Source organism: Cydia fagiglandana, chromosome 9 (genome assembly GCF_963556715.1).
Source record: "Cydia fagiglandana chromosome 9, ilCydFagi1.1, whole genome shotgun sequence".
Taxonomy (NCBI): Eukaryota; Metazoa; Arthropoda; class Insecta; order Lepidoptera; family Tortricidae; genus Cydia; species Cydia fagiglandana.
The window spans coordinates 10,945,543-10,971,409 of record NC_085940.1 but is presented as its reverse complement, the minus strand read 5'-3'; the positions used below and the strand labels follow the sequence as shown (position 1 = coordinate 10,971,409).

The 25,867-nt window shown below is 36.5% G+C and overlaps 1 protein-coding gene across 1 annotated transcript in view; it reads left to right on the top strand.

Moving 5' to 3' along the window:
* LOC134667353 (cell adhesion molecule Dscam2-like) overlaps positions 1-25,867 on the top strand; it is a 73,073-nt gene that overhangs the window by 22,661 nt on the left and 24,545 nt on the right. The window contains exons 3-20 of the mRNA XM_063524726.1: positions 6,304-6,446; positions 15,664-15,822; positions 16,225-16,350; positions 16,482-16,587; positions 19,576-19,780; positions 19,967-20,186; positions 20,272-20,419; positions 20,581-20,747; positions 20,830-20,920; positions 20,999-21,177; positions 21,260-21,405; positions 21,487-21,622; positions 21,729-21,848; positions 21,950-22,135; positions 22,564-22,708; positions 22,974-23,131; positions 23,457-23,691; positions 24,733-24,872. Coding sequence (XP_063380796.1) covers positions 6,304-6,446; positions 15,664-15,822; positions 16,225-16,350; positions 16,482-16,587; positions 19,576-19,780; positions 19,967-20,186; positions 20,272-20,419; positions 20,581-20,747; positions 20,830-20,920; positions 20,999-21,177; positions 21,260-21,405; positions 21,487-21,622; positions 21,729-21,848; positions 21,950-22,135; positions 22,564-22,708; positions 22,974-23,131; positions 23,457-23,691; positions 24,733-24,872 — 2,810 coding nt within the window. The remainder of the gene's footprint in view (positions 1-6,303; positions 6,447-15,663; positions 15,823-16,224; positions 16,351-16,481; positions 16,588-19,575; positions 19,781-19,966; positions 20,187-20,271; positions 20,420-20,580; positions 20,748-20,829; positions 20,921-20,998; positions 21,178-21,259; positions 21,406-21,486; positions 21,623-21,728; positions 21,849-21,949; positions 22,136-22,563; positions 22,709-22,973; positions 23,132-23,456; positions 23,692-24,732; positions 24,873-25,867) is intronic.

Sequence of the window (25,867 nt, the reverse complement as noted above, 5' to 3'; positions counted from 1 at the left end):
GATATTTAGACTAACATAACGGGTACCAGCTAAAGTGCTAACTTTTTGTCTAACTCAAGGATGACTCACGCTAGACTGGGCCTTGTCCGGGCTGGGGCGTCCGACATGTCATTTTCTATAATGGTTGATCGGTGATCACGTGGTGCTTTCCATATAAAAACGAAGCTCCGGCCGGAAGCTCCGGCCCGGCCAAGGCCCGGTGTAACGTTCATGCTTCATGCTGATAGCAGTCGGTTGGACACCCGCCTTATAATGGGTAATTTTAAAGGAGCGTTGGTAATGGGATTACGATAGATGGTATTAAGGCATACCTTAGTTAGTAATATATAGGCACATAATATTTAAATTAAAATGGTTTTTTTGCGACCTGGTTACTATTCAAATATGTGTTCCAGAAGCATAAAATCCATTTTAATTCTGGAAGTAATAGCGCTAACTAGTCCTTATATAATATATAAACATAGCTCGGAATGATATAGTCCTGATCCTTTTATGGCCTAATTTCGTAGTCAGAGCCATAAATCGGTGAAGTTGGGGAATAGAGTTCCCAAGTTAGGCGCCGACGCGTTTCAACTATATCGTTTAACTTCGATGGGGACTTATTATTACTGGGTTGGTGATACCTATTACGGTTTATTGGCTAAGTGGGAATTAGGCGTATTCGGATTTTAATTATAAGCCACGAATAAGATTTTTATCATGGATCTAATTCGTGGCTTGTTTTTAAAATCTGAATACGCCTGTTATTCAGTGGAATTAAAAGCGACGACTGCGTGGAAAAAATGTTTACATCGGTGCGCACATGTTTTTATATGTACTACGTACACATTATCTAATCAGTCAAATAACTTTTGCCACTTTTGCCCATATGCTAGACCGTAGTAAGATAGTAATAAGTAAAAGGTTTTAAATTAGCATTATTTATAAATCTCTCTACTTATATATTGTTGTGCTTATGTATTGCAAAATGCAAAACTGTTTATAAGAAACTAATTAATTAAAAGTAGTAGGTAGGTAAGTAAAAAACGTATAACAAGCTTTTTACTTTTCTTTTGAATTGAGTGTTATTGGATAGTGACAGCATAGTTGCTGTCATAGGGTAACTAAAACAGGTTATGAAACATTTTCATGGTCAGTTTTTTTTGTATTTTTCGGCGGCATCACGCTAGCACTCTATTTCCGTTTATTTGGTAATAAAGTAGATTTAAAACCGAATTTTCAAACGTAACCACGTCCTACAAACATCGTATTTCGTAAACTGCGTATTCAAATCGTAAAAACGAACGAGCCCCAAACTATTTTCGTTAAACTACATTGTAATTCAATCAAACTTTCGACCTCGGGTCTACTCATACGGCCAATAGTAGGTTAATGAAAAAGGATCTAATAAATTAGTCCCCGTCGGAGTTACTAATAGATAGAACTACGAAACTTTGCCTTCGAGTTCTTACGGTTGGTGCCGAGAAGAAACTTTCGCCATTTCGCCGTTCGCAGCAAAAGTAACAATGGCGTATTGAATTGAATGGCAGAATTCGTGCTTTAATGTCCTTTCCCCCCTTAGAACGTGTTGCGCGTTCTCAAGTTATGCTTTATTGTCAGAAGTTTGGGTTGAACGCTTTTTAAAAATGTGGTTATAATGATAGAAATATTAGGTATATTTTTTATACACTGTATCGTATTATATTTTCAGTCAATATTTTATTTTGTTGTAGTCTGGTCACGACTTTGGCCTGATTTAAAAATACGTTTATAAACCAATTTTTTATTACGTCTGCCTGAAATACCTACTAAAAAATTTATATTAAAGGAAAAAATGGAAAATAGATTGTTTTCCTTTAAAATAAAATTTGTAATACGTTTATAATAAATACTTAGGTTGTGAGTATGAGGTAATATTGAGGTTGTCATAAGCAAATTTAATATTTTATTTTAATAATAATATTGAGTACTTACTACAAGATCCAATAGCAGTTAACAGATAGTTATTCACTTACCTATGCTATTACTCAACTCGCTCCCTCATACGCAAATAATAAGGTGATACTAAAAAACCGGGCAAGTGCGAGTCGGACTCGCGCACGACGGGTTCCGTAACATAATGCAAAAAAAAAACAAAAAAAAGCAAAAAAAAAACGGTCACCCATCCAAGTACTAACCACTCCCTACGTTGCTTAACTTTGGTCAAAAATCACGTTTGTTGTATGGGAGCCCCATTTAAATCTTTATTTTATTCTGTTTTTAGTATTTTTTGTTATAGCGGCAACAGAAATACATCATCTGTGAAAATTTCAACTGTCTAGCTATCACGGTTCGTGAGATACAGCCTGGTGACAGACGGACGGACGGACGGACGGACAGCGAAGTCTTAGTAATAGGGTCCCGTTTTACCCTTTGGGTACGGAACCCTAAAAAGAACATGCCGCAACAATATTATTCAACACCCATCATTAAAAAAATATACCTAAACTATGTGCTATTTCCATGTACATTCGCCACTAGGCCACAAAACACTCACGCAGTTAAATTCAATTCACGAATTTATAAAAACAAATGAAAAATCACTTACTGAAAGCAAAACGGCCGTAAAATGCGGCGCCGAGTATGAATATTGATTTCAGATTATGCGTTGTAGCCATTATTTATAGCAGGAACATGTCGACCAGATCACGTAGTTAGAAATACGAAAATCAACGTTGACGTCTCTTTCGCACGGATTTTTCGCTTCTGATGTGTGAAAGGGACTAAATATACGAGGTTTTGAATTTCGGCTCCCGACATGATCCCCTGCGAACGAAATTGCTCGTTAAAATGAAATTAAAACCACCGTAATGGATACGATGTTTACAAACTGCAAGCTGCCAAAGCGAATCCGCCGCCCATACGTCAAACCTTGCCAAGCAAAATGAAATTTTATTTCATCAACACAAAGATCAAATTAGAATGGAACAGGAGACCTTTTTATAGGTCTCTGGGCGGCTAGAGGTTAAACGAATTGGCAATGTTCGTATTAGAAGGGCATTTTTCTAAATTAAATATTGAAAACCCGATTATTTCAGAGCTGGACGTTCTTGGGCTTATTCTACTCAGAATCAACAGCATTCTCCATCCCACCATTAAAAACAGATGCCCAAAAATGTCCATTCCATTACATCACGTTTAAGTATGATTTTTTTACTTGTATGGCGTGACGTAGTGGAACGTACAATTTTCATTCAAATTTTTGGGAAATTTTATTTTATCATTAGAATTGAATATGCTAGTAATTCTGAGTTGAAAGAACCCAAAAAAAACAGGATCTGTGAGAATCAGGTTTACGATATTTATGTATTTTAGAAAACGCCTAGATACCTTGTGTCCATCATCATTTTGTCCTTTGTAGGAAAACATTTAAATGATATTTTTTGAGCAGCTTCTCCTTAACTATGTATGGTAAACAGGGAAAGTAGGCATTGCGAAACCTTCCCTTGGCGAACCCGAAGGTGTAGTAAATTCAAACAATGGTTGGCCCTAAAGAGATTTTGCTCCCGTTGTATAATCATGAGAGGTTCACGGTTTCGCACGGATAGATTATAAAACGTTAGCGAGATTGATTGCTGACTACTAAATTTAAAATGTATAAAACCACCTTCCAGAGAACTAATCGCATGCAATCGCAAGAACCCACCCGAAATCTACTTTTTAGGGTTCCGTACCCAAAGGGTAAAACGGGACCCTATTACTAAGACTTCGCTGTCCGTCCGTCCGTCCGTCCGTCCGTCCGTCCGTCTGTCCGTCTGTCTGTCACCAGGCTGTATCTCATGAACCGTGATAGCTAGACAGTTGAAATTTTCACAGATGATGTATTTCTGTTGCCGCTATAACAACAAATACTAAAAACAGAATAAAATAAAGATTTAAGTGGGGCTCCCATACAGCAAACGTGATTTTTGACCAAAGTTAAGCAACGTCGGGCGTGGTCAGTACTTGGATGGGTGACCGTTTTCTTTTTGCATTTTTTTCTGTTTTTTTTTTTTGCTTTATGGTACGGAACCCTTCGTGCGCGAGTCCGACTCGCACTTGCCCGGTTTTTTACTTAGTGTACCCTAATGTCACAACGTAATAGGATTTTGATGAGATTACTTGAAAAAACAAGTGAAAGCAGTTACGTAGTTGACTTTATAAACAGATCAAAGGAGCAATTTAGCTAATATGGAGTAAGTTTAGACGACAAGTCTTTAGATGATTTCAAAAATAAAATATGCCTCTACTCTCCTTCTATATATGGCGCCGTGTCGTTCCGCCAAGTTTCTGCATACAAAATAGCGAGGACCAACTTAACTTCCCAATACTACGCGATATTTGCAGTCTGCATAAACTCTAACAGAAGCTAATAAAGGTCACATCCTTATGCAATAGCGAAAAACTTTGCCACATATCCCATTCAACTATTGGCATTCCTAAGAGACTTTAAGCCAATTGAATACAGGTCGTTTTCGTCCGTATTTACCATAAAGTTAGTCACATATACGGTTCAAGCGTTGTCACGCGGCACTCGTACGTAACATAGCCGTGTTGACTGGAGATCGAGTTAAGGGTAACTTTTGACACCTTCGCGGGAAGTTAGCTAAGATTTATTTACCTAGAACACGTAAAGACAAACAAACTTAGTTAGGAGGCCGGCCACGTGATGTCTAAACTTCTGATTAAGATGTCGGTGATGGCGGGTCGAATTAATACTTGAGAAAATATTACCTGCTTTCGATGTAGTGTTGGTTAAGTTAGTTTGTCTTGTGTTATACTTGGTTAACACATTTGCGGACAGTGTGTTACACTTGTTGGATAGTAATATTTTGTTTTGGGACTTGTTTTGCACAGACGACTACTAATCCGCATTGTGCCATTTTGTATCACTACCTACGTAATTAGTTTGTTCATATTGTATATTTAGATTATTTATATAATTTATTTATTTATTTAGAAATTTAATTCAGGCAACAAGGCCCATATTACAAATACCTTACAGACTAACATGCATAATGTATTTTCTGTACACATACACACTGTCTACACACTATACTGTGTGTGTCTGTACACTGTCTGTGTTACATAATGTTTATAGGTGTAGATGCCTATATTAAATGTGTCATAAAACTCACAAGAAAACGGAAAATACAGGCTTAGATATTTCTACTTTTTATACTTATATCATCCATTAGAAATGTAATTTTCGTTGCTCAAATCGCTTGCGTTGTCAAACGCCGACATATCGAAATGTAATACAAGTTACATTTAGGGACATATTCGCGACGTTTCGCTATCACGCGTTGTCAAATTGCAAAACATTGGAGCAGAAAATTAGGTTTCTATGTAAATATGTATATAAGCTTGAATGGAATGCGAATGTCGCCGGAAAATTGGCAATGATTGAGTATCGCGAATGTGTAGATAACCTGTCACGCCGTGCGATGAGAAAAAATTGAATAATCACACGTGTAACGGCATGTAGCTATACTCTTTATATGTAGACGACTGACACCGAAGTGTTGCTTGCCGGATATGGAGTAAGAGCATGTTCAAATTGAGCTTTAAGTTAGTAGTTTGACTGCCATAATATAAACGATTCAAATAATGTAAGTTTGCTCTTAGACTGATTTCTGATCGATGTTTCATGACAACAACACAAAAGGTGTCCTCATTCTAATGATACAGTATAATATACCTATATGTATGTAGGTGCCTATTATACTTGGAAGCCTCCAAATGGAACAGAACGGTGAATTTCATACACGGTTTATATTCTGCCTCTGAATAAACGCTATCAGGGTATAGACATTATAATCCTTAGAGAAAGGGTTGTAAATAGATACGTATGTAGATAGATATGTACAAATTATTTTGATTACACCTTCGGGTAAAATTCTTTGAGCTATCGGAGCTTTGAGTATGATTTTTATTTATACTTTGTTTGAAATAATCAAACACTGGCCAGCCGCGTGTCATTAGGGTTAAGGTGGTTCGCTTTCCATACAAAAAACAATTAATTATTTAGTAATTACACACTATTACTACATAAAGATGTGCGCATCTATCTACTTTCAAATGTGTATTTGCGCTAAATTCATAGTAAAACTTTGTTTTATACAGAAATCACGCAAGAAAACGTTTTGTTTTCCAAAATAATGTTTTTGCGTGATTTCGAAAGCGAACCACCCTAAACAATAAAAATTGTATCATCATCTCAGCCATAAGACGTCCACTGCTGAACATAGGCCTCCCCTTTGTAAAAATTGTATCAGTAGAATCAATATAAAAATTTGTCTGCAGACACGTGCTGAGCGACGGTCGGTTGGTGCTCGGCGCGCGGCGGTCGCTCGACGCGGGCAGTGGTGGCGCCAGCGCTATGCTTCGGTGCCGCGCCGCCAACCGCGCTGGCGCTACGCTGTCCCGCACAGTGCTGCTGCAACCAGGTGACACTTTACAACCATACTTGTAAACTTGTTCAGCGTGCAACGGTTAGTACACAAGGACAGCGCGCGGCGGCGCCGGCGCCATGCTGCGGTTCCGCGCCGCTAACCGCGCCGACGCGCCGCTGTCCCGCACCGTGCTGCTGCAACCAGGTGACACTTTACAATCATGCTTGTAAACCTGTTCAGCGTGCTACGGTTAGTACACAAGGACAGCGGCGGCGCCGGCGCCATATTGCGGTGCCGCGCCGCCAACCGCGCCGGCGCGACGCTGTCCCGCACGGTGCTGCTGCAACCAGGTGACACCTTACAATCATGCTTGTAAATCTGTTCAGCGTGCAACGGTCATTCGACGAGGGCAGTGGAAGCGCTGAAACACTTACCCGCCCCGTACCAGACAGACTTCGTATTGGTACTAAATATACAGTCGTGATCCAGAACCACTTTTTCTGACTCTGTAAATGATCCACATTATCATATGGTAGTATTTGATTAAAAGAGAATTACTTTAATTATTCTTATTTTTCAAGTAAAATGAATGTTGTACTACTTAAGTAATTATGGTCACCCTATGACTTTTGACATACGCTGTATGGAAAGCGCACAAGTCACATTGAGTAGGGTCACCAAATTGTATGCAAAAATGTTTTTTCCTACTTGTCATCTGGAAAAGAATCATCATTATTGGTGATAAACAATAATTAACAACATCATTAGGTTCATCTTTGGATTCTGTATGATGTCTGGCTCTCTTGCTCCACGACCCCGAAATCACCCTGTACTTACTTCGTATTTGAAATAAGTAGGTATTTTAATGCAACGATGCTAGGCTGTTTTTACTTTATATTAAAGGGCTCGGATTTATTTTTAATTACTTTGAAGCGTGAGTCAATTAATATAAGGATATGTAACCCTCTCGTGTCAAAGGCAGCACTTCGATTTTCTTATTAATTTTATAATTTTTTTCTCAAATGTAAAAATAAAGCTATACCTATAAAACAAATTAATAGAAACGTTCAAACGGCTTAGTTTAGCTTCAAACCAATAACATCAAAAGCACAAAAACAAATTAATACCTAACCTGTTTTGAATTAAATAATTTACGATGGTCTAATTAAGTAGGTATTCATTATACTTAACACAGTACTTCGTCTTAATAACTTTAATAAAGACCTTTCCAATATTTTTGTACTTTATACCGATTTCTATTGTCTTACGATGGAAAATTTGTGTTACACAAATAAAACCTACAATGTTTTTTTTTTAAATTTTGACTTAATTAGCAAACGTGCACACAGTAAGGCCCACTTGCACCATCCCAATAACCCGAGGTTAAGCGGTCAAACCGTTAACTTAGTGTCAAATTGTACTGGTAAACTTGGTAACTCCAGGTTTAACCCGTTAACCTCGGGTTAGTAGAATGGTGCAAGTGGGCCTAAGATACAGAGTTGTAATAATCTTCTTTATACTGATAAATGAAGCCAAACCACTTTAGTACAAAAGAAACAACTTGAACGAAGTTAATTAACCTAGGTCAGGATTGTGCTAACATTTAGATTAAAGTTCCTGTTTATGTCATAAATGTGCAAATATTTATGAATATGAGTTAATCTAGCAGTTTGTTTACTTAGAAAAGTGCCTATATTGCATTATCAGAATCATTTTCATTCCTTCGTGTTATGTGGTCCTAAATATGGTCTCATTTTGACACATTTAAAGAATCAGAACGGCAAACCATCCGATAAAATAATTTGTATTAATAAAACGGGAATTTGATCCACTGAAATCGGATGCTAAGCGGCAGAATTTGCTGTGTAGACAAGGTTGTTGAGATAGGTAAGGTGTATTATATATTTTACGATTAGTTATATTATTATTTCCAAACTGGGACCTGATACCTGAATATTACAATTTCTAACATAAGTAGGTATAAGTATTTTAATGAAATCATATTTTGTATCTATAAAAGACTAAATGCAATATTGGCGACACCATGAACAAAAAAGCGAAATAAGTCTTGCATTGGTTCACGATGTATCTCTACAACTCCTGACTGTACGAGTAGGTACCTTATTAAACAATATTTGTCTAATTAGTAACGAATACAGGCAAAGTCAAGCGCCAATTACATTAGAAACAAAGGTATGCACATAAAGGAAAAATATGCAAATTCCACCAACATTCCTTTATTTTGAGATATTAAAAAACACCAATTCGACGTAGGAATGATACGTAATGGAAAATTATGGAAACTGTAAACAACAGACTTGCGTAATAAACAGACGGACGAGAAGAGGGCAAAACAAATTACAACTTCGAGTCGAGTTGGACCAATTAACTTTCCGTTACACAGCGAGGAAATATGGAATAAAATGAAAACAGCCCACGGCTGCGCCAGTTTTTTACGCGGAAAACTTTTAATTAAGGGATCAAATGACATTAGAGCCAGTTCGCAATAAGGTAACTTGTCTTTGTTCGCCCGCTCGCGAATCGCGGAAAAAATAAGGCCACGAAATGAATATTTTAAAGAGTACATAACATTAACATAATAACGAAACTTTTGCCAAAGTTACAGAGATGTCAAAGAGATTTCTAACAAGTAATTTTACAAATTTTTGCGTTATTAAATACTCATCCAATATTTATTAATAACGCAAGACTTTCAAAGTTAATAATATCTTAATGGAAAAATAATGAGTAAAACTTAGTAATATTTGTTTATTTGAGTGGTTGAAGAAAACATGATTACTTAAAATATGGTCGCGTGTTTAGTAAAAAAAAATATAATTGTGTAGCAGTAAAAAAATATATTATTACGAACTTTAGACATGATTTCATGGTTCCACGGTAATTTATGTACGAAAATAGCTCCATACCTGTCCTTAAATCTTTAAGGTATGTACTTACAACAATAAATGAATAATGACACAATAATTATATTCATTATAATCATTATATTTTGTCGTCATACAGTACCTAATGACCGTAAAAAGAAAATATATAATGTTAAAATAATAGCCAATACACAAATACTTAATAAATATTCAGTTTAGGTACTTTCATTATTTATTGTATTAACTGTACGAATCTATAACCATAACGAAACCACAGTTTCATTAATTATATTTATAATTTATGGGATTTTATATTCAGTCCAATTACTTTTTACACAGCAGCTAAAAGTTTTAATTAAAGATTGAGCGACATTATTCCTTCATCTTGCAAAGAACTTCGTTACAGCGGAGCCGGCTTTCTTTATTGAAAATGGCTTTATTGTTAAAATGAAGATGCCCTCCTGGGACAGATATTGTAATTTTTTAAGTCTCGGATATTCTGCGGCTTCCATTTGCGAACGTTGAGGAAAAGCAATAATGTTACATGACGGAACATTTTGTCTACTGCATTCGTCTTAGATTAATGAATATTAGAGATATTTCGTTTAAAACCATTCCAAATAGTAGAAAGAATTATTTCAGCCTACTTCTGAGCGTAAAATTAACCGATCGCATTAAAAATACAATACTACGTTCCAAAACTGGAATAACTGATGTAGTTGAAACTGACGCCAAGCTCAAATGGGATTCAGCAGGACACGTCAGCCATATTCCGGATAACCTGTGGGCCAAAACAGCCACCCATTGGGTCCCAGAAATTGTAAGGCGTCATGGTAGACCTCGTCGGAGATGGCGGGACGAGCTTGACGCTTTTGACAGAGACTGGTGGGAGACTTCTCAGGATAGGGATACGTGAAAGAATAAGACTGAGACATTTGCCCAACAGTGGGACAATATGGGCTCATGATAATAAGTGATATAGTTGAGGGAGCTGACGAGCAAAATTTTAAACAGAAGTATTTTTTATTTATTTATCGTGATAAAAGGTAAAGGTAAAGAATATATAAAATTCTGTTCTACTTCACGTCTCCTCTGAAAAATCCAAACTCGATTTGATATGCATTGTTAGCAAGGCATCTACCAAACTGTAGTATAAAACATTTATTATTTCTTAAATATTTTTACATAAAGTTGGCTCAGAAAATGATAACATAACTTTCGCATTTACAACATTAGATGGAGTAATAAAAGTAAACGAAAAAGCTGTTTACGCTCGAATCTAAGTTTCCACCTCCTAATCACCTTGGAGTTTGACGTCGGCGAAGCCTATTTCCAAATTGTACGTACTCAAAACTTTTTCTATAAACATTTTATCTCGTTATGTAATGTAAAAAAGTTTCAAAAATTTGTATATGTTTCGTCTTTCGTCATTACTCCAGTCATTAGCCAGACCTACTGGCTCGTCAATTTGTGCAGTGAATGGATGACACAACACATAAGTTTTTGGCAAAAATTTCATTTTTGGTACAAGCTTTTATCACTGACTGTACTTTTCTTACGACAGACAACTAATACTCATTGAGACAATTCTAAAAACCCCTAACACAATTAGGTTGCGTTGTTTCATCACAGAGTTTCTATGGCCACCTCCTGTCTCCATCATCAGATCAGCTCGATGGTACCATATTATTGCATTGTCATCCGATTTATGTACATGCATGTAAAATTTCAGCTCAATCGGAAACCGGGAAGTGGATCAAATTTAACTTGCAAGATTTGATTACAGACAGACAGACAACGGTCAGGTGAAACTAAATAAAAGCTTGTAATAAATGAACGAAATTAATCATATGACATAACAAAGTTTACAATTCAATTTGATCATACTTGTTTAAAGGTAAATTACAACATCAAAGTGCCAGACACTTTCTTCAGAAGTCATTTGAATGAGAATAAGCTACCGCTGTGTTCCCATTTGTTGCTTTTCGATTCCTTTGTAGTCTCTCTTGTAGCAGAAAATATTAAAATATGGTAAATGAATTCGGTAAGTCGAGCGCAAGTTAGGAACCGATTGAGGAACATGTAGGATTATTCGTCGACCGCCATATTGGTAACATCGCCTCGTGATTCATTTCTTTGTTTTTGCTCATTAATGTTGTTTAAAGTGTAATATTGATAGCGTATTATGCAGTAAATTAATGTGGAAGTGTGCAGATAATGAAAAATTAATCATGAAACGCGTTTAACCACCATTCTGGCGTCAACGCCGGGTAGCCCACGAGGGTCCTTGTAAAGTCCAGCTATCACCTTACAAGAGCTCATAACCCTAATACCGAACAACGTCGTGCTCTACGAGCATTTGGTATTTCTACCTCTAACCGTGGCTGGCTAGAGCCCTAGAGGCCATAATTTGATAGTTTTATACCGTACACTGGCTAAAGTTTATTTATTACAAATAATATTAATTCGATCCCTCGTGGGATTCACTTTGACGTTGGCGAAATCATCGACAGTATCGATGGAGCCATATTACCCAAAGATTGATTGAGGAACATGTAGAAATTGTAGCCGATTTCGTGAGGCAAAGGTGGTTGAGGAAGTTTTTGGCTTGCTAATGCAGTAATTACAAATGCTTACTAAGCGGCACGCGCCATGCCTGCCACTTGATGTGTGACCTTTTAGTAAGCATAGTTATTATGGATCTCAAGATCAGGCTTAAGTTGGTTCAATAGGGGGGTTATTGTTATTTGGTAAGCGACTAAAATAATGGCCTTGAACTCGTTTAGTATACGGGCTACGAATAAACGGGATTGAGGTGACATTCTTCGCAAGAAATTCACGATGATACAATTATTAGGTATCTACATTATTTGTATCTAGTTTTTAGGCAGTAGTAATAAAATGAAGCGACGAAAGTCAATAATCACTTGTCCCATAAACCTAGTCACAAATTATTTTTTTGCAAAAATGGATGGTTTAAATGTAGGTTAAGTAGTTTATATAACGAGTAAGATGGAACTTTAGTGCTGTAACTTGCAACTCAGTCTTGAGGATGCTCGTTAACGACAGTATCGACTGCGAGGCGACACTCGAGCCCTCGCCGTTGTATTCTACATCTAATGACGATCCTGTAAACTAGGGTAGGTATTTGGGTCAGGATATTCGGATTTTAATGACGAGATATAGTAACATATTAGGTAGGTACATATTGTTGTTTTTTCACAAATAACCTATACATTTTTAACTATGACGAAGAGATGGGACGGTATGAAACATTAAAGTCGATATGCAATATTGAATGGTACATTTCCCACTCTCTTATTTTGTTGCAATTATCGCATCAAATACTGAAAACGATCCGAAATTCAATGAGACGGTTAATATTATTTAATTATAATTACAATGAAAGCAGTAATATTTTGTGTTAATCTATAAAGCTGATTAGAATATTCTGAATTTAAATAAACACAAAAGAACGGTGAGGATGAATAACAAACTTTTCCGTTTTCCTTTTATAATCGCAGTAATTGTGAAAAGTCAAAAACCATTCAAACAAGAGTCTGTATTGTTTACATTTAGAAACGAAAAATAATAATGGGTCTGTGCGGAAAGATAAGAGTCTTGTACCTAATGTATTGGGCCCCATACATTTCACGACTGTTCTCTTTCCACACACTCCGCGCAGACTCTAGTATTTAACTACGAGTATAATTAAGTTATTTAATTAGTATGTCCAAAATGCATATACCCCCTACGGCAGATGGTGGCACTTCTATCACTTATCGACCTTGTCGTATCATGCGATTAATACGTCACTCTTGCACTTACATATTTGGTACCACAACGATAACACTACATGAAAGCGCGACTATGAAGGCCGCAGATTCGGTATGATATAGGTACATAGTAACATTGTATTATCACGAATAATAGCAGCTTACAATAAAGTAAACATCAATAATAAGTGTCATCTAAACTGGCATTTAAAAAAATACGAATAATTCTAAAATAAAAATATATTTATTTCGTAACTTGATATTACAAAGGGGCAGTACAGTGATCCCCACACTATAGTGCACGTCACAGGCTAAGCCTATAGGCCTATAGGCTTAGCCTGTGACGTGAGGATCTAAGCGAAATAAAAATTATTATTAAAGCTACTACATTAAAATTAATATTAATAATAATAGGTTAGGTTTTTTATAATGTGTTTATATGTATTTTTTATTGTTGTGTAAGTGTTTTTATATTTTACTTTTATATTCATATTATAAATGACCTAGCCTAAGAAGAAAGATAAATAAAGAATAAAATATTACTAATTACACTTTATATTCCCTTTTGGTACTTGGTTCATTTCTTAATAATTTTATGAATTATAACTTAACTATAGTCCGTTTTTTTTAGCATTAGAAAGAACTTCGCAGAAGTAAGCTTGTGGTTCCAAATCCGGCACTTTTAGCGGTAATAATTTGAAGTAAATGATATGTATTGACCATGCTACATTAGATAATCCAATAATTATTAACAATTAAAGAGCCTGACAAAAACTGCACGCTTGCGTCTGTGGAGTTCTTTCTAATGCTAAAAAAAACGAACTATATGCACTAACCAAAAAGCAGTAATTAGCAATAACTGGTGGTAACTTTTAGAGAAACATTTTCATACGAATACTTCGCTTTGCTGCTCATCCGTCGCTGTTGAAACTACTTTGAAAGCATGTCTGAAATACCGTCGACGCATTTTAAAATGAAAATTGATATTGAAAAGGCCCTCTATGCTCAGTAAAGCTTTGACAGATTTTTAATATGGATAAAAAATAATAAAAGGATGTACATGGTAACAACGAGTACCTATTCCAAATACTTTCTGTTAACAGGTTTCTAAAAGGAAAATATATTTTTTAAATAGGTTATTCCTAAAATAATGAATAAATTAAAGCACCATTAAATTGTATAAGAAAAGCCCCGGTGCAGTAGGCTTATTCGGTATTATCTAATACTCCCCAGGGTGTAAATATTTTTACAGTACGTCGAAACTTTAAATGGCCATATGTACTATACATTATTGTACGATACACGTGCGAATAGCACGCACTTGTATTGTAAATAACTAGGAGATATTTTATGTTAAGTTTAGCATACTATTTGTTTTAAATATAACATTGATTTAACAAGAATATTAGGAACATTTCAAGCTATACACTCAGTTTTTGGGCACCCGTGTAAAACAACTAAAAGAGATAGAGAGATGAAATGTCATAGGGATCATCATTTAACGCGAGAAGTATAGGTATCTGGCTAAAATCAATAGATTAGTATGTGTAAGTATTTACAAGATACACTGCGAGTAATTAGTTTTATAAGTCTCGAATTGCGCGCGAACTTAGGATTACCTGCATCACGAGCACTGAAAGGAAGGCTTTAGTAGTCTACGAAATTAATTTGGACTTAATATATTATGTGAATACCTATATGATAAAATATTGTATAAGTACTCATGTCTCATGTATCATAATACTAAATGTAGTTTCATAAACTGCAAAGCATGCAATATCTCAGTCTCTGCTCTCAGACAGTGAAAATATCAATAGAAATATAAACCACCTTAAAATAAGAATATTCATTACGACTCGAATTATATTAGCCTTCAGGAAGGTCAATTATATTGGAATACCTATTTACGCCGTAAACAAAGCCCGCATACAATTATTCTTTTATTTTCGCCTCTTATTTCTCTTAGCGAGCAATAAAAGAAATCTCCAGTTACCAATTACTAAAATGAACGCGACTCGGTACTGCTTGTACAAAGGCGATGCCGTAACTGAATAATAGGATGCCATTCACATAAAACCTTTAACGGAACACATAAAAATAACTTTGCATTTTACCGATCTGCACTTCAAGTAATTGCGGTATTTACCTACTTCGTAGAAAGAACATGATAATGTATTCTTAAAAATAGCATCTGAGTTTAAAGTGTAATACTTAAAGTTGGACTAACTTAAATACTCTGCGCATACTTTCAGTGACAAAGTGTGGCAGTGTCACCTTACACATCAGATTTCAAAGTTGGTGCAGAGTTAATTTGGTCCGCTTACATATTTCAATCTCCTTGGACTTAATGACTCAATAATACCAAAGATTAATTAAGGTTTTTCCATCTTCTTAAGGTGCCTTAGATTCAGAGAGGTGAATATTTGAAAAATCATACAATATCAAAAAGAAATATTTTTTACTCTTGAGGGTCTACGTCGATCTTTTTTTCAAACTGAGTAAAAGATCGATGAGTTCCCTCAAAAATGAAAAATTGGGTATTTTTAGCAGCACTGAAATGTTTACTAAAGTGCCATGGAATATTCCATTAACAAGATAACTTTTGTTTAGTGGAGGACAACGTGCTGGCCCACACCGCTCGTCAGCTGACTCCAGCCAAGGTGGGCGGCTCCGTGGTGCTCCGCTGCGAAGTGTCTCCTCAGCTTGGCCTCGTCGAGATCTCCTGGCTCCAGGATGGCTTGCCTCTCACCCCCGGGTACCTTGGACCTGGTAAGGTTCTCTACAACTTGCACAAAACCTTCATCATATTTAGTGAAAGACGAAATGATATTGGGACCGTGCGCGTTGGAAAGTCTACCTCGAAGTTTAAATCAAAAACTTAACCTTGACATTGATTAAGATTGACGCATGCTTCAAATATTTCTGCAAAACCCATACTAATATTATAAATGCGAAAGTGTCTGTCTGTAACACCTCTTCACGCTTAAACTTCCGATGTGTCGCAAGCCGGTGTTGCTCGAAGGCTTAAGCCGCCGAATGGATTTAGTTTTTTGGCATAGAGACAGCTTAAGTCCCGGGGAAGAACATAGGATTAATTTTTATGCCAGAAATCATCCCTAAAGAGAGTGGAAAGGGGGGTAGAACTAGTGTATATATGTCTCTTTGTTGCAGACTCCCGTTGGATATCCGGGGCTGGGGTTCTACTTGGTCTCGATTTAACGCAAGCAGATTTACAAGCTGAATATTCTTGCGTCGCCCTGGACACTGCAAGCCCTTCGCTCAAATTGACCACGGATGGTTTGTAATTATTTTCTTTCAAGTTAAATATATATTGACCATCAGTTGACCACTTTAGCACTTTTCAGAAAAGATCGAGTGAAACAAAAAAATATTTGGTTTCTTAATTTACGTACTTATTGTGTTAACAGATAGCAGTTGGCTGGAGCACATCGAACTGAACTCTATTGAGACACGAGCTGGAGATACCGCTATCTTGCCTTGCATTATAAGGCACATGAGTGGACACACCATTAGGTAATACCTATATTTCGTTTTTTTTGCGAAAGTTATATACCTAACCTAACAGGTTAAATTCAGTTGCTTTCTGAGCCAAAAAACAAATTTTAACATTATCTGCATATGACAAAAATGAAATCGATCTCGCATTTTCCATTTATAATGAAAACTGTGAAATAATTATGTGTATTTTGAACAAAACTTTTATTACTTGCGCTGTAGTAAATAGATTGGTACGGAATCTGTTATTGAGCGTCTCTCGGACGATGCCAATTAAAATGTAGCTATTTATTTTCTCTTTGGCTTTTTAATATTAATGACAGTCATCAGATTAATCCAGAAAAATCATAAGTCATGAATTTTTATATATTTTGTACACTTATACCTACCTTTCTTTAGTCGAGTTGTAACTAATTCAAATTAAGCGATCGGGGTGGCTGTAAGTTGTTCTTTGATGAGCTAGCCAAGTAAATCCGTGAAATTTGAACCACATAACCAAGTCAGTCATGTCAAATCTCGCATACTAACTAGTATAATAGAACCAATATAGCACATAGGTACCGTGATTAGCATACTATGTATATACCTATTACATGGCATGAATATCATTTTCGCTCGATTTGATGCTAATTGCGCTCTCCTCAGACACTGGTACTTAATTGGTGGTTACAACACAATGTCAGTTCGGGATTGTCTGATATTCGCTCAATCACAACTACATATTTAGTAGGTAGGTATATGTTATCTGTTTCAGTTTATAATTTATATGTATGAGTGTGACTAGGTATATAGGTACTTAAAAACAGTAATCAAAATTATTGAATAAAAATAATTTGATTGGTACCTATGTAGTTGCACATCTATAAATTCAATACAAGTATAGTGTATTGGTTCGTATTCAAGTTGATGGTTGGATGTCGTAATGTAACACAATATAGGTTATAAATGAAAAAAGGTACGGGTACGTTGTTTGCGGGAGTAAAAAAGGGTTTCATGATCAACAATAAAGATGTGAAGATTAAAGATGCAGATGATGAATGTAAGCACGATGACGTGGCATTGTCGATGGTAAATATACTTTATAATCTAGTCTTGGGTTCGAATTCTGTTAATGCTAATATGTACAGTATATTATATTGCCTTCATATTACCACCAAAATAAGTCTATAAATAATGTTGTCGGTGTTAACAATAATTAATATCCCACCAAAAACATAAATGTAAAAAAGGAGAGCCAAGTTCAATACAAAAATTATGCTTGGCTGTGGGGCTCGCCGCAAAAAGAATGGAGATCTAAATGACTGCCACTGCCAAGTTCTATGCAAAATCCAAATATGTATTTATAGGAACAAAATAACATTATAAACAAGTATTAAACTCTATTTCTTTGCTTTATTGGATACCTATAACAATTGCTGTTATTTAAAAAAATGTGAGATCTTAAAGTAGGTTAGATTTGGCTTGGCCAGGTTTTATCAGAATTACAATATATATAAAATGATTGATATAATGAAAACTGGCCAAGTCAAATCTAACCTACTTTAAGATCTCACATTTTTTTAAATAACAGCAATTGTTATAGGTATCCAATAAAGCAAAGAAATAGAGTTTAATACTTGTTTATAATGTTATTTTGTTCCTATAAATACATATTTGGATTTTGCATAGAACTTGGCAGTGGCAGTCATTTAGATCTCCATTCTTTTTGCGGCGAGCCCCACAGCCAAGCATAATTTTTGTATTGAACTTGGCTCTCCTTTTTTACATTTATGTTTTTGGTGGGATATCAATACTTTTTGTAAAGAAAACTAGGCAGGTATTGAGATTTAATGTTTTTTCTTGTGTTTCCGCTGTATGGTTTTTACTTCTGTTCTTTGTATAATTATGTGGTACCGCGCGCCGCCGACGACACACCGTTGGCCGGTTGTTTAGAGCGTATTAAAAGTTTTTTGTATAGGGCACCACTTATTTTTTGACTAAACTTTATTTTAATATAGCAAATATAATAATACATATATTGGGGTAGTTTCAAATATCTGCTTGTAACGGTTCCAACGCTACAATAAAAAAATATTTTTTTTGTATGGGGACCCCCCCTATTTTTTAACTTTTTTTATTTTTAGATTTTTTCCTACGCTTACACACAATAACCGAGCTGGATTTCAAATTTCATCCTTCTAGGTCATCTGGAAGTAGGTTAGGTTTAGGTACTTATATCAGTCCCAATAAAAAATGGATTTTTGTATGGGGCCCCCCCTATTTTTAAACTTTATTTTATTTTTAGATTTTTTCCTACGGTTACACACAATAACCGAGCTGGATTCCAAATTTCATCCTTCTAGGTCATCTGGAAGTAGGTTAGGTTTAGGTACTTATATGTCAGTCCCAATAAAAAGTGTTTTTTTTGTATGGGGACCACCCCTATTTTTTAACTTTATTTTATTTTTAAATTTTTTCTACGGTTACACACAATAACCAAGCTGGATTCCAAATTTCATCCTTCTAGGTCATCTGGAAGTAGGTTAGGTTTAGGTACTATAAGTCATAAGTCAGTCTTAAAATTTACGACTTTTTGACCTTCATACCTTTATAACCGTTTGAGCTAGCTTCATGAAATTTGGGCTTCTAGATATCCTTATGGATATAATTAAACACACGTAGTTTTATGTGTTTACGTCAAAGATGTTTTGAGTTATAGAAGGGTCAAAAGTGGCACCAAGTGGTTCGTGTAATATTACACTCGGCGCTGGCTAGCCAGTTCCTTTGCTTGAACTTGGCTTGACACGCTGCCGCGTGTCTAGATCTCCTCTTCCATTTTAATGTATATGGTCATTGTGTTAGTTTTTATAGACATTGTGCAGCAAAACCTTTTAGTTCTCTGCATCCAACCAATCCAACCACCATCAACCAAACCAATCAACCAACCAAAACCAATCTCCATTCGACCCTCCAACTACCAACTCATCAGATCAGGTTGCCTGTAGTACAGCAAAATTAAATCGTCAGTTGGCAGCGGCAGGACGCGGGGGGCTCGTGGTCGGCGGTGGCAGGCGAGGGGATGGTGCGGGGCGGCTCGCTGGTGCTGCCGAACGCGCGCGCGCATCACGCCTCGCGGTACGCCTGCTTCCCTGGGACAGATTCGGCTCCTAGGATTCTGATCCGGCTTGTCGTTTATGATCCTCTGATTGTGACTGTATCTCCTAACCCTTTGGTAAGACATCTGTATTATTGATCTTCAATATAATGTCACTTCCAATGGATACTAGTATAATTACTATTTGAAAGCATAATAGTCCCCGTTCTTTTTATAATGCTTCCCAGTATTTTCTGTTGGACTAAAACTTAATGTACCTATTTGATTAAAAATCTAGACCCAACTGGATCATAATACTTACAGATGTTAGGGACAGGTGGTAGCGGACACTTGAACTGTTCTGTAACTGGTGGACGGGGTGGTGGAGTCACTCTTAGTTGGCAACATGAAGCGAGACCCCTCCATGCTCCTCAATCTCGACTAACCCTTGGCCCAGTTCACTCTCATCACGCAGGATTGTACCAATGTACTGCTCACGATCATTCCGATTCTGCTGTGGCAGGAGCTGAACTAATCATTGCTGGTAACCTTTCATGTTTTTTTAATCATTAGCAATATAACTTAGCAAAGTTATATAAATTAATGGAAATTAATTGGTTGGGTTTTAGATAGACCGCCAAGGTTGGTGTCTACGTTCAGCGAAGCGGTTACTAGAATTGGTCAAAGCGTTGCACTAAGATGCGCGGCTACTGGTATTCCTCCACCTCGAATATTATGGACATTAGATGATAGACCCCTTCCATCGGCACCAGACAAGTAAGAATTCACGTTTATTATATTATTGAAAGTTTCACGATTTCTATAATTAATTGACTTTTACCTTCTTGTATATCGTTAGATGATTGGTTTGATAGTTACAAGATTGTCCTGTATCTTTCTTTGCTATTTACTTATTGTGTGATATTTTTATGTTTTAGATATAGTGTAAATACAAGAGCCGAAAGTGTTTCTGGCGGTGAAGAAGGGACTATTGTATCAACTCTAAGTGTGACCATTAGAACTGCCGATGAAGGCGGCAGATATGGGTGTAACGCAACCAACTCCCGTGGTTCACAAGCTCATCACGCAAGACTGAATGTATTTGGTACGAATCAACTTATTTTAAATAGGTACCTACAATAACCTTAAATTACCTAATGTCCTAATTGCAATCGATATATTTTCAGGTCCTCCAAATATCAGATATTTATCGTCCATACATGTTAAAGCTGATACGGATGTGGTTTTACACTGTCCGTATTCTGGTTATCCAATAAAGTGAGTAGTAGGTCTTACTTAATTTTGAGTAATAACCTCAAATTAAATTTGTATTCTTAATGGTAAATTTATTTTTAGAGAAGTGGTTTGGCGACGTGAAGATGGTTCCATAGTTGAAGTTGCTATGGAATCAAACGATGAGAAAGGAATGTTAAAACTGTCTTCTGTTCGAAGTAGCACGGCAGGAAGCTATACTTGCGAAGTGCGAGCTGAAAGTGGGGAACTTGCCAGAAGAACTGTAAGGGTTGAGGTTCATAGTAAGTTCTGGATTTTTTTAGTACTAAGTACTGTATTTCAGTTTGTATGAAAAATAATACATAAGCCTTCCTTAATTTACAGAACCGCCTAAAATTGCACCTTTTCTATTTCCTGAAGAGCTTGAAGTAGGAGGCAGTACGCAAGCAACATGTAGTTTAGTTTCTGGAGACAAACCCATTCAATTCACATGGCATAAGGATAACTTACCGATTCCATCTATTTTAAAGGTATGCAATTATTAAGTACCTATTTGTGATATTTGCATATATTGCTATAGGACCTTCGTTGATTTCTATGTTTTTTTGTAGGTGGAGCAGAAGAATATGGATTTTTTTTCTTTATTAATTATACAGGAACTAACATCGGCACACAGCGGAGATTACACGTGTAAAGCTTCTAATGAGTTTGGTGCCGTTAGTCATACTGCATCACTCAATGTCAAAGGTAGTTTTGATTCCCTAAGTAGTTTTAACAACATAGTGCATTATAAAATAACAGAAAATAGTTTTGAAATTAATAACATAACATAATAAACAGTTTTAATGCACAGAGTCGCCAATGTGGGTGTGGAGAGCACAGAACACCTCAGTGTCAGCTGGAGCTTCTCTCTTATTGCCTTGTTCTGCAAAAGGACAACCGGCACCCAGAGTTTCGTGGGAATACTCTTTGGGTAAGACATACAACTTGAATCATAATATGATGTAGATAAATATGTTATGAAAATAATTTAGATGAAAAATATTGACTAACAAATAAAATATTTCGCCGTAGATGGTGAAAACTGGCGTCACGTGCTATTCGGTCAGTCAGAGACTAACGATGCTGAAGGAGGATCGATCCTGTCCGACGGGACCGTGTGGCTCAAGGCTGCCACTCCAGAGCACGAGGGCTGGTACCGGTGCGTGGCGCGCGCGCAGCATGCCTCTATACACCACACTTTCTACTTGGATGTCAGAGGTCAGTTGACTAATTACTTGGATTGTCAAGTAAGCAAGAGCGATGGAGGCTGCTACGGACGGATCAAGGGGGGAGACTGTATGATTATGTCTATCAATTAGGTCCTTTTGCCATAAGTAAACGGGCAGCTGCGCTGCAGTTGCAGCCATCCCATAAGTGTACTGTGATGCATATCATTTAGGTTTCGTTTTATTCCATGATGTTCAAAAAGGAAGGTAAATGATATAATTTCGGGAAGGGCGGTTGATGCAGTAAACCCAAAAGTAGAAATTTTTGTCATTGAAAATGGAGACTGAACTATTTTGGTAACAACTTATTGTCTTCAAATTCAGAATTATCCTTATTTTAGAAAACTTACTATAATAAGCCGCAAATATTTCTTCAATCATTGTTAAAACTTACAGCATTTAAATTGATATATTTTTTAGAACCGCCAAAACTTAACAGAGGCGGCAGCGGCGGAGCAACTCGATGGGTGGTCAGAGGTTCAACAGCGAGACTGCTGTGTGTTGTTAGCGGAGAACCGGAGATACACGTGCATTGGACGCATGACTCCAGGCCTTTGGCGTTACAGTAAGTTTTGAGAAGCTGTGTATCACGTATTTTCTTAATTGTACAATTAATATTACCAATCCGTAACAAGAAAGCTTTTTTTTGCTAAAGGTTTATAAAGTTTTCCTACACCGACTGATTGACCCATATTTGATGGTTTCCTTTTCAATATAAAATACAAAACATTAGACGATCTTTTCTTATTAAATGCCCAAAGGACTGCGCTCGTATTTCACTAAACAGATAATGTTATGGTAACCTTTTATAATGTCATGTCAACTCACAGCGGCGCCGGTGGCATCGAAACCAGAGACACTGGTAATGGAGGGAAGATATCAGAGATAACAATAACGCACGCCGGCCCCGAGCACGCAGGAGAATATCGCTGTCTTGCGAGGAATCTCTACGGCAATGATGAGTTGGTGTATCGATTGTATGTTAAAGGTAAATTTACCGAAAAACGATCTTCCTTTCGTTACAAAAGAAAAACCTTTTGGAAACTTGTCATAGGTTGGTAGGTTGGGTTGTTCTACCTATGACAAGTTTGTTAGGCAGGATCTTTTATTGATTGATGTACCTTTACAAATTAATAACATGCTAATATTTTATTGATTAAGAGCCCTCTAGGTATAATTTGGTGTGTACGTAATCAATTCTCGTTTTGCTCCGGTGACTCGTTTCAAGATTTAAAGAAATTTATGATTATATCCTTATCCCAACGCAAGCTTCAATTTATAGTAAAATATTTAGGGTTGTGTTCTTATTGCAGAACGTCCGAATATACCTGAAGAGGTTCGGATATCAGAAGTGTGGTCCCGAAGAGCGCGAGTGACCTGGAGGATAGCCCGCGGAGCCCTCGTGTCTCACTACTCGCTGCAGTACAGGGCGCTAAACCGAGACTTGACTGTGTCATTGGACACGCCCCTGACCGGGTTACTCGAAAACTGGGACTCGCCCGAAGTACTTAACCTGACTTTGGCAAATTCAGACTTACTCCACGTCTCGTAAGTTTCTCGTAGTCAGCGTGTTGTTTTTGGTTGGGTGTTGATTTAATTCTATCGGTAATTACCTAACTCGTGGATATTCATCGTCCCATTCGTTAGTCTTTTCTAAAAGTATACATTTTTGGTTGTAAGGTTGCTTAATTAAAATTACCATTTCAAAACTAATATGCTACTGATGCAGTTGTGTTACGAGGGTTGCACTGAAAATGTCGGGAATAGAGAAAACTGTCGCATCTAGACAGTCAATCTTTATTTTAATGCATACTTAAACTCAAACTGACCACGCATATAAATTTTCTTTTGAAAGTAATCATTCTGTAATGCACACGGCTCATAATCCCAAAGTCCTTTTTGTATGGCGATTTTGGGGCCTTAGTGGGTTTGTATGAAATTCGTAAAGTAGCCAACGGAATTGAAGTTTTTTTTACATATATCTATATATAAAAGATTTTTTTACTGTTGTCATATGAATATTTAGGAATGTCGAAATCTGCCGATATGCAACTTTTTTGGCAGTCTTTTTAATTAACAACACAAATGCGATTTTAAATTTTGACGTCGCTTTGGAATGACATGCTTCTTTAAGATCACCCATGGGATAAAATGAAAGCGACTTTCATATATAATTTTAACTGCAAACGAGCGTACGATGAACTCTAGTTCATAAAAAAATAACAGAAGCCCATTGTAACTTTTATTTGTTCGCTGAGGGCATATTGAAAACCGTTTAAAAATGTGATCCGAAAAATCACTTGGCCAAAAATTCAAATAATGTTCGACATACAATTTTCAAATTGTCAGTAATTTTTAAATATAAATGACAACCAAATGGAATATACCTTAAAAGTTTTATAAAGAGTTACATTTTTATAAATTATATGCCTCATTCTATTATGTTATTTCTAAGTGTCCCATTCCCGAATATTTCAGTGCGACCCTCGTAAAATCAACAAAAAACATAAGTATTGGTCAGAAAAGTCCAACACTATGGCGTGTTTTTTTTTTCATTTAATGTATTTGCCTTGAGATAACGTGTGGCAGGTCGGAAGGGCCGGGGCGTGCCGGCGCGTCCGTGTCCGGGCTCTCGCCGGACACCCGATACGCGCTCCGACTCGCCGCCTTCAACGACGTCGGCGCGTCCGCGTACACCTCCCCGCTGCATTTCACTACGAGAGAGGAAGGTTAGTGACAGATGTACCTCGATTTAACATTGTAAATCACTTTTCGTAAACATTACACTTGCTATTGCCTTTACATGCGCGACGTTAGACTTCCTAGTCCTTATAATAAGGACACACCAACATTCATACTACTTACTGGTACAATAATACTTACGCCTGATACACAAGGAATCCTAGTTCAGGCGCATGTAAACCATCACTATTATTACGTCTTTGTTTTATATGAATGTAACCATGAAATACGTGTTTTTAAATAAATTATGTTTATGTTTACAATAGGTAAAATCGTAAATATGTCAATCGTTTTTATTCATACCTATAAAAATATAAGCAGGTATGGTTTTTAAATCCCAATTGCAACTGATTAAATATGCCTCCCGCAGTTCGGACGATTGTATTCATAACGAGTAATGATACATTTTACGGTAAAATACGTGGAACAGAAACGAACACATTCGTAAAATATTATCATTGTTTTACTTTTATCAGACTAGTAAAGATAACGATTCATATTATCTAATAAGTTGTTATGGTTTTGAAATGGTTTTGATACGACTTTGACGATCATCTTGGTGATTATCACGCGTCCTACGCAACACATTTATTTCGCATGCACCAAACAACGTGTCAAAATAAGATCAAAACCATGATAATTTGTAAAATATTAATCAGGCTCCCGGATACTGGAAGCTGCAAGTCACAGGAAAACAAACAACTAATTAAATCTTTAAACATAAGTTACAAGATACAGCTATGTTACACATGATCTACACCCCTTAACGAGGTCATGACGTCTATAATAAAATAATGGACTATACGGGGTCGTCCGGTGTTAATACCGACCATAATCGTTAAGCCATTTTATGTGCTACACGTTGTATTACGGGCTCGTAAACTGTAAGTGTGGAAGCATTATTTTGACACGGTATATTGTTAAATGTTCGTTTTCACTAAAAAGTGCTAATTATATAATTAATGAATTTCGTGGTAATAAT